General features: G+C 35.9%; 1 protein-coding gene across 3 annotated transcripts in view; it reads left to right on the forward strand.

Annotated features, from left to right (window-relative positions):
• NPAT (nuclear protein, coactivator of histone transcription) overlaps positions 1 to 18,016 on the forward strand; it is a 62,288-nt gene that overhangs the window by 11,054 nt on the left and 33,218 nt on the right. For all 3 annotated transcript variants that reach the window (XM_028501023.2, XM_007110692.4, XM_007110691.4), the window contains exon 2: positions 5,945 to 6,063. In XM_028501023.2, coding sequence (XP_028356824.1) covers positions 5,945 to 6,063 — 119 coding nt within the window. The remainder of the gene's footprint in view (positions 1 to 5,944; positions 6,064 to 18,016) is intronic.

Here is an 18,016-nt window from a genome sequence, read left to right on the forward strand (position 1 = left end):
TTAGGTTGCTTCCATGTCTTGGCTATTGTAAATAGAGCTGCAATGAACATTTTGGTACATGACTCTTTTTGAATTATGGTTTTCTCAGAGTATATGCCCAGTAGTGGAATTACTGGGTCTTATGGTAGTTCTATTTGTAGTTTTTTAAGGAACCTCCATACTGTTCTCCATAGTGGCTGTATCAATTTACATTCCCACCAGCAGTGCAAGAGTGTTCCCTTTTCTCCACACCCTCTCCAGCATTTATTGTTTCTAGAGTTTTTGATGATGGCCATTCTGACCGGTGTGAGATGATATCTCATTGTAGTTTTGATTTGCATTTCTCTAATGATTAATAATGTTGAGCATTCTTTCATGTGTTTGTTGGCTATACATTGTTGTTGTTCTGCTATTCCTCTAGTACTGCCTTTTTAGTATTGAGTAGGTCCAGTTTAACATTCTAATTTCATTGTTTCCTTTTTATTTTTTATGTTTAAGTTATTTTCTTCATGATTACTTAGAGATTACAGTTAACTTAAAACAATTCTATCTTATTTTTGTTGTTGTTCTGCTATTCCTCTAGTACTGCCTTTTTAGTATTGAATAGGTCCAGTTTAACATTCTAATTTCATTGTTTCCTTTTTATTTTCTTCATGATTACTTAGAGATTACAGTTAACTTAAAACAATTCTATTTGGATTAATATCAAATTAGTTTCAATAGTATATTAAAATTTTTGCACCTTTATAATTCCATTCCCTTTCCCCTTCTTTTTGCTGTTAAAGTAATATAAATTACATCTTCATATATTGTATGCCCATCAGACAGATTTATAATTGTTGCTGTATATGCAGTTGTCTTTTTTTTTTAACATTTTCCCCCTTTTTATTTATTTATTTTTATTTTATTATATAATAATTTTTTTTTTTTTTGGCCACATAGCATTTGGGATCTTAGTTCCCCAACCAGGGATGGAACCCACGCCCCCTGCATTGGAAGCGCAGAGTCTTAACCACTGGAGTGCCAGGGAAGTCCCTGCAGTTGTCTTTTAAAGCAGAGAGGAGAAAAAGGATTACAAACAAATATCATTTATACTATTTTATTCTTGCCTGTGTAGTTACCTTTACCATTTTTCATTAATTTTTTAGTGTGGATTTGACTTTCATTTTAGTCTGAAGGACTCCCTTTAATATTTCATATAGGGCAAGTCTGTTAGCAACAGATTATTTCAGTGTTTTTAATCTGGGACTATCTTAGTTTCTTAATTTTGAAGAAGTCATGCTAGATAATAGAATTCTTGGTTGACTTTTTTCTGTCAGCACTTTTAATATGTCATCTCACTGCCTCTGGCCTTCATGGTTTCTAATGAGAACTCAGCTGTTAATCTTATGGAGTATCCCTTGTATGTTATAAGCCATTTCTCTTTCCACTTTCAAGATTCTCTCTTTTGACAATTTATCATATGTCTAGCTATGGATCTCTTTGAGTTTATCCTACTTGTAGTTTTTTGAGTTTCCTGAATAAGTAGATTGATTATAGTTTCCTAAAATTTTGGGTGTTCTCAGCCATTATTTCTTCAAATATTCTTTCTACCCTTTTCTGTCTCTCTGTTCATTCTGGGACCCCCAGAACATATGCTTATGTTGGTACATTTGAAAAAGTTTCACAGGTCTCTGAGACTGTTCACTTTCATCATTCTTTTTTTGTTTCTGTTCCTCATACTGGGTAATCTCATTTGATCTGTGTTCAAGTGCCCTGATTCTTTGATCTTTCTCCTCAAATCTTCTATTTATTGGCAAATTTTGTACTTCAGTTATTATGTTTTTTGTTTTCAACTCCAGAATTTCTACATGTTTTTTTCTTTTAATTTCTTTCTCTTTTATTTCTTTTTGATAGATGTTCTCATAATTTTGTTTAGATATTTAGGCATAGTTTTCTTTAGTTCTCTGACCTTATTTTAAAAAGCTGAAAGTTTTAAGTCTAGTGCCTTGGCTTCCTTAGTGACAGTTTCTACTGACTGCATATTTTCCCCTTGTTTATTAGCCATACTTTCTTGTTTTTCTGCATGTCTCATAATTTCTTTATTGAAAATTGAAAACTTTAAAAGGTTTCAATTGGTATAGTGGTAGAATGTGACAACTCCTGTAATCTGATTCACCTCCCTCCTTCATGTTTGTTATTGCTCTTTGTTGTTGTTTAGCAGGGTTTTTTTTTTTAACAATTAGTCTCCTGAACTAATTATATAAAGTCTATATTCTTTGAGTTTATAGTCTATGATTGGACAATGATTTCCTTAAATGCTTGGAGTCAGTAAATCTCCCACTGTTTGCTAGGGGGCTGTGTGTACATTGGGGTATGCTTCAACATTCAGCTAAGCATTTGAAGCTTTGCCTTAGCCTTCACTTCCTGCTTGTCAGAGGCTTATGGTCAGCCAGAGGTGAGTGCTTAGGGCTTTGTCAGATCTTTTCTGAATACACATGCTACCCTACATTTGCACATGGCCTTCTAGTGTCCCAGTAGTATGTCAGAGCTTTTAAAATCCCCCTACAGACTACTCATTCCCCAGCTTTTCTTTTTTGAGTTTGTTTGTTTGTTTAGCTTGTTGTTTGTCCCAACCATTATCTCTGTCATAGGCAGCTGTAGTGTTAACCAGTTTCTGCTGATTGATTTAACAAAAACACCTCCAAGGAGAAGGTTTACACAGGGTGAACTTTGATTCAATTCAAAGACAAGCCAGGCAAGTGAGGTTTTACATGGAGTTGTCACACAAATCAAATAATAACAGTTTCTGGGAATGGGACTTGGGAAAGATTCCAGCTTCATCTGATCTGTCCGTTTTCTACTGGGCTGCTGGTTTTCACTGCATTTGCAGGCTGTTGATTTTCAAGTATACCACTCAGTTGGAGAGATGAGCATGAGATTAGAGGAAGTTAAAATGCCACAGTGCTCATTGTCCTTACTGACATTCAGCCATTTTTCTTAATAAATGCTCACAGATTTTTTTGCAAGACAATGATTATTTTCAGAGTTCTGTAAAAGTTTAATAATTTGTGCCAGTGTTCTCATTACTTTTATAGAGGAGAGGACTTTTGGAGGTCCTTACTCTTCCATTCCTGCTGAAGCTGCTCAGGATTTAGAAGTTTAAACTGAGAGCTGTGGGAAGTGATGTGAACCCTTCAGCTTTACACAAGGAAATAACTTAACCAGATTTGATTCACAAGTCAAGGCAGGTGTGATGCCTCATAGATGAAGTATCTTACTCCGGAAGAATTTAAGTGCTTTTTTTCCTTAAAGCCACAATGCTTATTTTAACACAATGGAATAAGAACCTGGTCTCCTGATATCCTATCTAGTGTTCTTTTTCTGCTATACTACTGCTTATAGAGTTGCTTAGTTGAACCCCAGTGATGCTACGAAATAAAAAAAAAAGGATAGGATGCTAGTCAAGACGGTGTTTATATATATGAAAGTACAAAGCACTGGTACATTATATTGTTTCATAAATGTCAGTTAGGTGTGAATGTTAAAGTTCTGGTTGAAATAGTTAATGCTTTGGTTCCCAAAGGGCAGAAATTAAAAAGCAAAGGAGTACCTTTCTTACATTTCATACAAAGTAGGTCTTCTCTTTAATTGTTTTTTTAAACCATTAGGCAAATAAGTGAAATATACAGGTAAATTGCAATGTTGAGAGAATGTAATTTTTTTCATAATCCAATAAGTTAATTTATACCATCTACTCACCTAGTTAATGTGGAGGTTACGGAGTAGAACATTTATCACTTATTGGTTCTCTTGTTATTTATTGTTACTTTATTGTTTCTCCTGTAAGCATTACTGTGCAGTAATTGCACTTTATCAAACACCTTATTTTTCTGGGTTAACTGGAGTTTCTGGGGGTTTTGGTTTTTTCCAGTTTTATTGAGATATAATTGATATGCATCACTGTATAAGTTTAAGGTGTACAGCATAATGGTTTGACATATATATTGTGAAATGATTGCCACAGTAAGTTCAGTTAGCCTCTTTCATCTCACATAAATACAATAAAAAGAGAAAGAAAAAAAAATTTTTTTTCCTTGTGATGAGAACTCTTAGGATCGATTAAACCTCCTAACAATTTTCATATATGTCATACAGCAGCGTTAAGTATAGTCACTTACTATATTGCAATGTACTTACGGTCCCTAGTATTTACAGTTGACCCTTAAACAACACAGATTTGAACTGTGCAGGTCCACTTACATGTGGATTTTTTTTTCAACAAACACATACTACAGTACTACACAATCCATAGTTGGTTGGATCTGCGTATTTGGACCTCGGATTTGGAGGGCCAACTATAGTTATACATGGATTTTTCGACTGTGTGGAGGGTCGATACCCTTAGCCCCAGCATTGTTCAGGGGTCAACTGTATTTATCTTGTAACTGGAAATTTGTACCTTCTGACCACAGTTTTCTGATTGCCCCTCTTTCCATCCCCTGCCTCTGGTAACCACAAATCTGGTCTCTTTTTCTGTGAGTTCAGTTGGGGTTTTTTTGTTTTTGTTTTTAAGGTTCCACATATGAGTGAGATCATATAGCATTTGTCTGTCTTGGCCTAAGTTATTTCACTTACCATAATACTCTCAAGTTCCATCCGTGTTGTCCCAAATGCCAAGATTTCATTTTTTTAAATTAATGGCTGAATAATACTCCATTGTGTGTATATACACACCACAACTTATTTATCCATACATTCATCAGTGGACACTTAGCTTTGTTTCCATGCCTTGGCTATTGTAAATAATGCTGCTATGAACACAGGGGAAACAGATATCTTTTCAAGATAGTGGTTTTTCTTTCCTTTGGATATATTCCCAGAAGTGGAATTGCTGGATCATATTGTAGTTCTATTTTTAATTTTTTGAGGATCCTCCATACTGTTTTCCATAGTGGCTGTTTTCAGTTTTCAATCTCACCAACAGTACACAAGGGTTCCCTCTTTTACACATCTTCTCCAGCATTTGTTTTCTGTTGTCTTTTTGGTGATGGCCATTCTAACAGGCATGAGATGATATCTCATTGTGATTTTGATTTGCATTTCCTAATGGCTAGTGATGTTGAGCATCGTTTCATGTACCTGTTGGCCTTTTATGTATCTTCTTTGGAGAAATGTCTGTTCAGATCTTTTGCCACTTTTTAATTGGATAACTTGGTTTCTTGCTCTTGAATTTTATGAGTTCTTTATTTATTTGGGTTATTAACCCCTTATAGATAGATATGTGGAAATATTTTTCCCATTCCATAGTTTTTTTCATTTTGTTGATGGGTTTCTTTTGCTGTGCAGAAGCTTTTTAATTTGATATATTCCATCTTGTTTATTTTTTATTTGGTAACTTGTGCATTAGGTGTCAAATCCAGAAAATCATTGCCAAGACCCATGTCAAAGGGCTTTTTTCCTGTTTTCTTCTAGGAGTTTCTTGCTTTCAGGTCTTATGTTTAAGTCTTTAATCCATTTCAAGTTAATTTTTGTGAGTGGTGTAAGATAAGGGTCTAGTTTCACTCTTTTACATGTGAATATCCAATTTTTCTAGCACCATTTGTTGAAGAGATGGTTTTTTCTCCATTGAGTATTCTTGGCTCCCTTGTCAAATTTAGTTGACCATTTATGCTGCGGATTTTTTCTAGGGTCTCAATTCTGTTGCACTGATGTATTTGTCTGTTTTTATGCCAGTACCATACTGTTTTGTTTACTATGGCTTTATAGCATATTAGCTAGAGTTTTTCTTTTCGAATAGCTGTTTTATGAATTCTGCTTTGTACTGCAGCACAAACTGGTGTTTCAGGCAAGACTGTAGAATCCCATCATGTTCACTTGAAGTTACATTTATGATATGAAACTGCTGTAGTATTTTCAACAGCAGTTTTAATTGAAAGTTCAGCATTTACTGAAATTACTGAGTTACATTTTATTTTTCCTTTAGGTTACTTACAACAAGAGAACCTTACTTCTACCTGCCAGGCTTTTATTTTGGAAAGTTCAAATTTAAAAGAATATGCAGAACACTGTACAGATGAAGGTTTTATCCCAGCCTGCTTACTGGTGAGTGATTTGTTCTTTAAGGAAATATTTCATCATTGACCCACATAAGACACTATAAACATGGTCTTAAAAATCAGCTCATTGGCAAAATCAAAATGGGCAGAAATTTGATAGTTTATTCATGCATGAGTGGAAAGACCTAAAGAAGGCCAGCTCTTTTTTTCATACATTTATGTCTAAGCTGGGAAGTGAATTCCAACTTTGACTTTGAGAATCAGTTTCAAAATGACACCCTCATTTCTAATTAGTTTCACTACTGCTTCCTTTGGGGCTTACTTGTTTACTGCCTGTTATGGACTAAATATTTGTATCCCTCCAAAATTCATATATTGAAACCCCACCCCTCAGTGTGATGGTATTTAGAGGTAAGGCCTTTGGAAAGTAAATAGGTTTAGATTAGGTCATGAAGTTGGGACCCTCATGATGGGATTTACAAAGTGAAAGACAGAGAAATGTCCATGTGCACACACATCAAGAAGGGGGATGTCTACAAGCCAGGAAACAGGTCCTCACCAGGAACCAAATCATCTGCCAACTTGATCTTGGATTTCCCAGCCTGCAGAACAATGAGAAACAAGCCACCTGGTCTATGGCATTATATAGCAGTCCAATCTTTCCTATATTTGCTTTTCCTATAGTTGCTTACTTCAGACAAATATAAAACAGATATTTTGATATCTTGTTGTCACCTCTTTTTTAAATATCACTAGACCAGTAGAGCATTGTTTGGTATAATGGGTATATGCTAGAACTACATTATTTGAAATGGTATTTTGTCATTTTATTTTAAACATGGGTCTTTAGATTCATTTCACCTATCACAGACAACATGATTATCTATGGAGGAATCCTATAAAAACCTACAAAACTGCTGGAGTTTACCAAGGTCACAGGATACAAAGTATACGAAAGTCCATCATATTTCTTTATACCTACAATGAACCATTGGAAGTGGAATTAAAAAAAAAATACCATTTATAGTAGCACCCAACAAACAAACAAAAATAAAATACTTAGGTAATACATCTAACAAAATATGCGTAAAATCTGTAAGCTAAAATCTACATGAAAGAAATCAAAGACTTGAATAAAAAGAAAGATACACTGTGTTCATGGAATGAGCAACTCAATATTGTTAAGATGTCCATTCTCCAAATTCTGATCTATACATTCATTACAGTCAAAATCCCAACAAGTTTTTTGTTTGTTTTTGTTTTGAAATGGCCATTTATTGACTATGTCTGATCTGCAAGGTACCATTTACATGCTTTTGTTGTTCACATAGTTTTTTCAAGAATAAACAAACAGGGGCTTCCCTGGTGGCGCAGTGGTTGAGAATCCGCCTGCCGATGCAGGGGACACGGGTTCGTGCCCCAGTCCGGGAAGATCCCATATGCCGCGGAGCGGCTAGGCCCGTGAGCCATGGCCGCTGAGCCTGCGCCTCCGGAGCCTGTGCTCCACAACGGAAGAGGCCACAACAGTGAGAGGCCCGCATACTGCAAAAAAAAAAAAAAGAATAAACAAACAGAAACTACATCTAATCCATTCATTTAAGGGGGATGGCTAACTATGTGACACAGAAAGCCCTGTTTCTGCCCAAGGGAAATAGAGTAAGTCCCCTACATACGAACCTTCAAACTGCAAACTTTCAAAGATGCGAAATGCTACTACCCAGACATCACTGGATCGTTTTTTCAAGAGGATAGATGGAATTGAATCCAGCAAGGAACCAGAACCTGTGCCATCAACATCAGGCGTGAGTGAAATTGTAGTTTGCCCTCCGTCTCCTATTGCTGATGATCCTTCAGCTCTACCATCTCCCACCTCCTCTCCCTCCTCCAGTCAGTAGTAACTCTCTTGCCTATTGACTCAATGCCAGCCCCTGTATGCCAGCTATTGTACTGTACTACTGTACTTTTCAAGGTACTGTACTGTAAGATTAAAAATATTTTCTTTATTTTTTGTGTTTGTTTTTTATGTATTATTTGTGTGAAAAGTATTATAAACCTATTACAATACAGTACTATATAGCTGATTGTGTTCGTTGGGTACCTAGGCTAACTTTGTTGGACTTAACGAATGCGCTCTTGCAATGGGACTCATTCACATGTAAGGGACTTACTGTAATCAGCTTTCACTTTGAAACCAATTAGGAAGTGATTTTCCTAATTTACTGAATACCTGCCAGGCACATACTCAGCATCAGCAAATTGATGATAACATTTTACAAGAGTGATCCAGATCCACAACTCTTGACAGCAGGACCTAATTTGAACTGATATTTATAGCCCTTTTTAAAAATCCCACTCTCTAACTATTTATCCATTTAGTTGTAGAAATGTTAATTTTAGATTGTGGGATGCTGCCCCAACCCCACAGGAGTTATTACATAATACACAGTTTCTGTCCATGTATAATAGGCATTATCTCAAAATCTGAAAAAAACTGAAATTTAATACGCATTTGGGAGTGATGCTGATAATGGGGGGGCATTGCATTTGTGGGAGCAGTAGTTTATGGAGAATCTCTGTACCTTCCTCTCAATTTTCTTGTGAACATTAAACCACTTTTAAAAATTAAATAACACATATGATCCCAACAGTTTCAGGGATTTGGGATCTTCACTGCAAATGATTTGATATTCTTGGGCTCTTCATTTATTTAATGACAATAATTTTAAAGAATGAGAGTATTCAGAGAAAAATACTCAATAAACTGTTTATTAGACTTTTTTAAATTCACAGTATCATAAGTTGTAATCCAGAATTAATTTATCCTGTCTGCCAAATACTTTATAATTACTATATTTGTAAAGCTACCAAAAACATTGTTCACAAATCCAAAGAAGTCCTAATCATATTCTTAACATTAACTTGCAGTCCAGTATCAGATTTGCTTGTGTTGAATTGGTTTATTGACAATAGCTGATTTTTGTTAAAGTAGCACCCACTTAAAAGATCATTGATCACTTTATCATTATGAAATGCCTTTCTTTGTCTTTGTTTTAAAGTCTGTTTTATCTGATACAAGTCACTTTATCATTATGAAATGCCTTTCTTTGTTTTAAAGTCTGTTTTATCTGATACAAGTATTGCTACCCCAGCTTTTCATTACCATTTGCATGGAATATTTTTCCATCTCTTCATTTTTACTCTTTGTGTGTCTTTAGATTTGAACAACTGAGTCTCTTGTAGACTGTATATAACCTTCATAGTAGCTTTATAGTGGGTGATCCACTACCTTTACTATGTGTTTGTCTCTACCAGTGAGATTTTTTTCTTTCATAATTTTCTTATTTCTAGTTTTGGCCTTTTCTTTTCCATTTAAAGAAGTCCCTTTAAACATTACTTATAGGGTCAGTTTAGTGGTGATGAACTCCTTTGGCTTTGTTCATCTGGGAAACTCTATCCTTCACTTCTGAATTATAATCTTGCCAGGTAGAGTATTCTTGGTTGTTCGGTTATTTTTTCCAGCACTTTCAATACGTTGTGCCAGTCGCTTCTGGCATGTGAAGTTTCTGCTGAAAAATCCTCTGATCATCTTATAGGGGTTCTCTTGTATGTAACTAGTTGTTTTTCACTTGCTGCTTTTAAGATTCTCTGTTTCTCTTTAACTTTTGACATTTAAATTATAATGTGTCTTGGTGTGGGTCTCTTTCGGTTCATTTTGCATGGGACTCTATGCTTTCTGTATTTGGATGTCTTTTCCTTTGACAAGTTAGGGAAGTTTTCAGCCATTATTTCTTCAAATAGGTTTTCTATTCTTTTCTCTCTCACTCTTCTTCTGGAATCCCTATTATGGGAAAGTTAGTGTGCATGACGTTGTCCCAGAGATCCCTTAAACTATCCTCATTGTTTTTCATTCTTTTCTGTTTTAATTGGGTGATTTCTGCTACCTTGTCTTCCAGATTGCTGATCCATTCTCTGCATTCTCTAATCTGTTGATTGTCTGTAGTGTTATTTTCACTTTGGTTATTGTATTCTTCAGTTCTCATTGGTTCTTTTTTATATTTTCTCTTTGTTGAAGTTCTCACTTGAGTTCATCAATTCTTCTCCCAAGTTCAGTGAGCATCTTTATGACTATTACTTTAAACTCTTTAGCTGGTAAATTGCTAATCTCTGTTTTGTTTAGTTCTTTTTCTGAGGTTTTATCTTGTTTTGTTTGGAAGGTATTCCTTTGTCTCTTCATTTTGCCTAGCTCTCTGTATTTGTTTCTATGTATTGTCCTGGTCTTGAAAGAGTGGCCTTATGTAGAAGGTGTCCGGTGGGCTCAGTGGTAGAATCCCCCGTCACCAGAGCCAGGTCCTCCAGGGGTATCCACTGTGTGGGCTGTGTGCACCTTCCTGTTGTGGTTGGGCCACAGCTGCTGTGGGTGTGGTGGTGGGCAGGGCTATCCTTCAAACTGGGCGTCTGAGGCCCAGCCACTACTGCTGCCAGCTTGCTGATGTGCAGTGCTAGCCCCTTGGAGTAGGATCACAGTTACCACTTAAGTAGTGTTGCGGAAGAATAACCCACACAGTTCTTTAAAAGGATATGTTTAAGGACTCACATTACTCGACCTTAAGACTTACTAACCAGCAATAGTAATCAGGATTGAGTGGCATTAGGAGATAGTTAGGCATAAGATCAGTGGAACAAAATAGTCCAAATGTGATTTTTTTGACAAAAGCACAAAGGCAATTCACTAGAGAAAGGATAATCTTAACAACAAGTGGTGATAGAACAATTAGACCTCCAGATTTTTAAAAAAAGAAGAAAAAGAAGAAGAAGAACCTTTACACATACCTCATACAAAAATTAACCAACAGTGGATAATAGATCAAAATGTAGAACATAGAACTATAAGACTTTCAGAAGAAAACATAGGAGAAACTGTGCAATCTTGGTTTTGGTAATGAATTTTTAGACATGAAGCCAAAAGCACTGACTAAAATATGAAAATTTGATAAATTCAACTTTATAAAAATTTAAAATTTTTGCTCTATAAGAGACAATATTAAAAGAATGACAAGCCATAAGCTAGGAGAAAATATTTGCAGCTCTTAAAAAGGGATTGTGCCCAGAATATATAGGAAAAATTTTTTTTAACTGAATTTTTTCTTTACTGGGCAAGAGATCTGAAGACCCTTCCCCAAAGAAAATATAGGAATGGCAATAAGCATGTGAAAAAAATACTCCACATTATTAGTCATTAGGAAAATGAAAATTAATACCCCAATCAGATACTGATACATACATATTAGAATGACTACTATAAAAAACAATTTTTAAAGGTTGTCAGATTATTGGTGGCAGAGATGCAGAGCAACAAAAACGCTTATTCATTGCTGATGACAATGCAAAATCATACAGCCGCTTTGCAAAACAGATTGGCGGTTGTTTATAAAGTTAAACAACTGGGCCGCACGTGACCCAGCATTCATACAACCAGATATTTACCCAAGTAAATTGAAAAACTTATATTCACACAAAAACTTAACATGCTGATGTTTATCTGTGGTGGTCAAAAACTGAAAATAACCAAAATGTCTTTCAGCAAGTGAATGAATAAACAAACTGGTACTTTCCTACTAGTAAGCAGTAAAAAGCAGCGCTATTGATTCATATAATAACATGAATGAATCTTAAATTCTCCTGAATTCTTCTAAATTAGCAACTTTAACAAGTAAATTAATATATTATAGATGATGGGAGCCAGATTTCTCACTCGAGAAAGAAAGTACAAATAAGCATAAGAATGAGACCTGTAGCATTAAATTATATAGTCAGAGATATCAGTTATGAAGTTTATGAAGTTTATTTTAATATATGTACAGTTATATACAGAAATACAGATTTTTTGTGTATGTGGATTAGCATATCTGTGTGTTTGTGTAGCTCTGTGTGCTGTGGGGGCCTAGCTGCAGTAATACCCTAGTAACTACAAGCAAATCTACCACCCAGATTTTTACTTCTCATGGTTCTGGAGGCTGGAAAGACCAAGATCAAGTGCCCCTGTTTCAGTTCCTGGTGAAGGCTGTCTTCCTGGCTTATAAACGACCACCTTGCTGTCACCTCATATGAATTTATGTGGACATAATTCATTGTATAGCATTCATTCAGCAGTTGTTTTTTTAGCAACTAAAAATAAAGCAAGGTATAATGATCAAGTTAGTATTAGGCGTATCCCTTAACTTCTCAGACTTTAAATAACACAGAAGCTACTGTACCACAAGCAACTCTATGTCTCTAAAATGGACAACCTAGAAGAAAGGGATGAATTCTTAGAAAGGTACAATCTCCCAAGACTGAACTAGGAGGAAATAGAAAATATGAAGAGACCAATCACAAGTAATGAAATTGAAACTGACTAAAAAACTCCCAACAAACAAAAGTCCAGGACAAGATGGCTTCACAGGTGAATTCTGTCAAACATTTCGAGAAGAGTTACCTATCCTTCTGAAACTATTCCAAAAAATTGCAGAGGAGGGAACATTCCCAAACTCATTCTGTGAGGCCACTATCACCCCGATACCAAAACCAGACAAAGATACCACAAAAAAAGAGAAAATTACAGGCCAGTATCACTGATGAACATAGATGCAAAAATTCTCAACAAAATACTAGCAAACCAAATCCAACAATACAGTAAAAGGGATCATACACCATGATCAAGTGAGATTTATCCCAGGGATGCAAGGATTTTTCAGTTTACACAAATCAATTAGTGTGATACACCACATCAAAAAATTAAAGAATAAAAACCATATGATCATCTCAATAGATGCAGAAACAGCTTTTAACAAAATTCGACACCAATTTATGATAAAAACTCTCCAGAAAGTGGGAATAGAGGGAACCTACCTCAACATAATAAAGGCAGTATCTGACAAAACTACAGCTAACATCATACTCAGCAATGAAAAGCTGAAAGCATTTCCTCTAAGATCGGGAACAAAAACAAGGATGTCCACTCTTGCCACTTTTATTCAACATAGTTTTGGAAGCCCTACCCACAGCAGTCAGAGAAGAAAAAGAAATAAAAGGAGTCCAAATTGGAAAAGAAGAAATAAAACTGTCACTGTTTGCAGATGACGACACTATACATAGAAAATCCTAAAGATGCTACCAGAAAACTACTAAACTCATCAATGAATTCAATAAAGTTGCAGGATACAAAATTAATACACAGAAATCTCTTGCATTCCTGTACACTAACAACAAAAGATACAAAGAAAATCCTAAAAATGCTACCAGAAAACTACTAAACTCATCAATGAATTCAATAAGGTTGCAGGATACAAAATTAATACACAGAAATCTCTTGCATTCCTGTACACTAACAACAAAAGATCAGAAAGAGAAATTAAAGAAACAATCCCATTTACCATTGCATCAAAAAGAATAAAATACCTAGGAATAAACCTACCTAAGGAGTCAAAAGACCTGTACTCCAAAAACTATAAGATGCTGATGAAAATAAATCGAAGATGACACGAACAGATGGAAAGATATACCATGTTCTTGGATTGGAAGAGTGTGTATTGTCAAAATGACTATACTACCCAAGGCAATCTACAGGTTCAATTGAATCCCTATCAAATTACCAATGGCATTTTTCACAGAACTAGAACAAAAAATGTTTTAATTTGTATGGAGATACAAAAGACCCCAAATAGCCAAAGCAATCTTGAGAAAGAAAAGCGGAGCTGGAGGAATCAGGCTTGCTGACTTTAAACTATATTACAAAGCTAGAGTCCTTAAAACAGTATGGTACTGGCACAAATACAGAAATATAGATCAGTGGAACAGGATAGAAAGCCCAGAAATAAACCCACACACTTATGGTCTATTAATTTATGACAGAGGAGGCAAGATTATACAATGGAGGAAAGACAGTCTCTTCAATAAGTGGTGCTGGGAAAACTGAACAGCTACATGTAAGAGTGAAATGAGAACGCTCTCTAATACCATACAAAAAAATAAACTCAAAATGGATTAAAGACCTAAATGTAAGGCGGGATACTATAAAACTCCTAGAGGAAAACATAGGCAGAACACTCTTTGATATAAATTGCAACAATGGGGCTTCCCTGGTGGCGCAGTGGTTGAGAGTCCGCCTTCCGATGCAGGGCACATGGGTTCCTGCCCCGGTCTGGGAGGATCCCACATGCCGCAGAGCGGCTGGGCCCGTGAGCCATGGCTGCTGAGCCTGTGCGTCCGGAGCCTGTGCTCCGCAACAGGAGAGGCCACAACAGTGAGAGGCCCGCGTACCACAAAAATAAATAAATAAATAAATTGCAACAATGTTATTTTGGATCCATCTCCTAGAGTTATGGAAATAAAAACAGTAATAGACAAATGGGACCTAATTAAACCCAAAAGCTTTTGTATAGCAAAGAAAACCACAAAGAAAATGAAAAGACAATCCACAGAATGGGAGAAAATATTTACAAATGATGCGACCGACAAGTGATTAATCTCCAAAATTTACAAACAGCTCATGCAGCTCAATATCAAAAGAATGAATGATGCAATCAAAAAATGGGCCAAAGCCCTAAATAGACACTTCTCCAAAGAAGACATACAGATTGCTAAGAGGCACATGAAAAGATTCTCAACATCGCTGATTATCAGAAAAATGCAAATCAAAACTACAATGAGATATCACTTCATACCAGTCAGAATGGCCATCGTCAGAAAGTCTACAAACAAATGCTGGAGAGAGTGTGAATAAAAGGGAACCCTCCTACGCTGTTGGTGGGAAGGTAAATGTGTACAGCCACTGTGGAGATCAGAATGGAGGTTCCTTAAAAAACTAAAAACAGCTACCACATGATCCAGCAATCCCACTGCTGGACATGTATCTGGAGAAAAACGTGGTTCAGAAGCATACATGCACCTCAGTGTTCATTTCAGTGCTTTTTACAATAGGCAAGGCATGGAAGCAACCTAAATGCCCATCAGCAGATGAACGGATAAAGAAGATGTGGTATGGGCTTCCCTGGTGGCGCAGTGGTTGAGAGTCCGCCTGCCGATGCAGGGGACACGGGTTCGTGCCCCGGTCCGGGAAGATCCCACATGCCGCAGAGCGGCTGGGCCCGTGAGCCATGGCCGCTGAGCCTGCGCGTCTGGAGCCTGTGCTCCGCAACGGAAGAAGCCACAACAGTGAGAGGCCCGCGTACCACAAAAAAAAAAAGACAACATCAGAATCAATTCTTAATGTAAGTTTTAGGAAACTCAGCATACTTTATTTCATTTTTAACTGAACCAGCTGACTTTACCATTCCCACTTTCCTTTTCCCCTGAAAAAAGGAAATATATTTTACATTAATACGGCAAATTGAAGTTTTGACCATTTCTTTTATTTTGTCTTAATATCCTAATTCTAAATGGTTTGGCTGTCAGCTGGTATCTGTTTATAAATGTGAAAATGCCACCAGTCATATTACTCAAGTTGCACCATGGTATGCCTTTTTAAGTAAGAGTAATAGTTGTAAAAGTTTTACTTCTTTCTTATTACATATAGATAACTCCAGATGGTCCAAAATTTATTTCAGAATCCAGAAACTGGATTGAATCAATCTACCATTACTAGCACCTAGAATCCTCATCTATAATTGTGAGTCAGTAATGCCTAATGGTTAAGGAGATAAGCTCTTATGTTGAGTATGTGTGACCAGCTCTTAGCTCTGTCACATACTTGCTTTTGTCCCTGGATGTTTTTATTCTCTTTGTGCTTCTCATTCCTCACCTATAAAATTAGGATAATTATAATCACCTCATGCACAGGATTGGTCCTATGCACACGACACATAATGAGTGCTCAATGAGTTAGCTGTTATTTAATATGTTTGATGTGGGCTCCTTTCATATTCAGGTTAGACTTATGTGAAATACCCTAACTGCCTAACTGAAAGGCCACCTCCAATGCCTCTCCTGTATCCCAATGTCAAGTGTGATCTATAATATAAATATTGATACATCTATATTATGCACCTTCAATGTGGTGAGTTTCTAATATCATCAGAGACCCTGTGCCTATTTTACCTAAATTGTCTTAATATGAAAAAAATCCAAATTGCTGCTTTAACTCTACAAATTGAAATGCCTACACTGAAATATATTGAAATTATTTAAATAGATTTAAGTCAAGAACACATTTTTCTCTGGAAAGATTTATATCAATGTATTATAAATGGTTATCTCTGGGTGAATATTATGGACATTAAAATTTTTCTTCTTTTATCTTATATTCATTTTCTGATTATTCTAAACTAGTTATTTTAAAATAAAAATGATTTTTAATTAGTAACATACCACTTTCACATTGATATTGTAACTTCATTTATTATACCATTAAATCTGCTTTATATAGTGATTAAACCACATAACTTTGAAAGGTAGAAAGTACTTCAGTAAGTCAATTTTAGACTAATAGAAAATATTACATAAATCCAAGCAAGTATGCCTAACTAGGTAAAACATGATTGATGGAAAATGAAAATATTATGTCTAGCTGTCTGTTTAGAACATAGCCTTATGATTTACTATAAAATATATAAAGCACCTCCTCATCCAAATCTCACTGTCTCTGTGTCTCAAAAAATGAATGAAACATAGCTTATGTAATTTCTTTTCTTTGGGCACTGAAATTTATTTTCTGAAATTCTGTTGAGAAAAGTCAAAACTACTGTTTTAGAGCTTATAGATCTTCTTGATGTTAATTTGATATATATTGAATGAACATAACTTGGGTAAATTTAATGTTCAAATTTTGAAAGGAAAATTTTTCTTGAGTCTGAAAACTTTAAATACTAAACAAAAGACTTAAAAACGATTTTATTCCTGGAGGGAAAAATATAATACCTAGAAGCTGCCACTAGGCTTTTTTTAAAGGCTTTATTTAATCACACGAGTTGGACATTTGTTCCAGATTAATTGCTTCTTTTCAGTTTTTATACAATGCGTGTGTATTTTATGTCTCCCTTGCTTTGAGGGTTTTAAAACGGATGAATGTAATAGACTGCTTTGGATAAGATTCAAACTTTTTGGCAGCCTCCTAAGTAACAGAAGCCAGTACTTAATCAAATAGTATGTTTTAGTCTCTTAGCTTTTTTTTCAAGGTTTGAACCAATGCTCTCTATTTTTTTTATTTTTTCAAAATCTTTATTGGAGTATAATTGCTCTACAATGGTGCGTTAGCTTCTGCTTTATAACAAAGTGAATCAGCCATACGTATACACATATCCCCATATCCCTAGTCCACCCCTCTAGGTTGTCACAAAGCACTGAGCTGATCTCCCTGTGCTATGCAGCTACTTCCCACCAGCCATCCATTCTACATTTGGTAGTGTATATATGTCCATGCCACTCCTCCACCTCGTCCCAGCCCACCCCTCTCCCTCCCTGTGTCCTCAAGTCCACTCTCCATGTCAGCGTCTTTATTCCTGTCCTGCCCTTAGGTTCTTCAGAAACATTTTTTTTTTTGTAGATCCCATATATATGTCTTATCATATGGTATTTGCTTTTCTCTTTCGGACTTACTTCACTCCGTATGACAGACTCTAGGTCCACCCACTTCACTACAAATAACTCAGATTCATTTCTCTTTATGGCTGAGTAATATTCCATTGTAAATATGTGCCATATCTTCTTTATCCATTCATCTGTCGATGGACACTTAGGTGGCTTCCATGTCCTGGCTATTGTAAATAGTGCTTCAGTGAACACTGTGGTATATGACTCTTTTTGAATTATGGTTTTCTCAGGGTATATGCCCAGTAGTGGGATTGCTGCATCATATGGTAGTTCTGTTTTTAGTTTTTCAAAGAACCTCCATACTGTTCTCCGTAGTGGCTGTATCAATTTACATTCCCACCAACAGTGCAAGAGAGTTCCCTTTTCTCCACACCCTCTCCAGCATTTATTTTTTGTAGACTTTTTGATGATGGCCATTCTGACCGGTGTGAGGT

This window comes from Physeter macrocephalus, chromosome 16 (genome assembly GCF_002837175.3).
Source record: "Physeter macrocephalus isolate SW-GA chromosome 16, ASM283717v5, whole genome shotgun sequence".
Classification (NCBI taxonomy): domain Eukaryota; kingdom Metazoa; phylum Chordata; class Mammalia; order Artiodactyla; family Physeteridae; genus Physeter; species Physeter macrocephalus.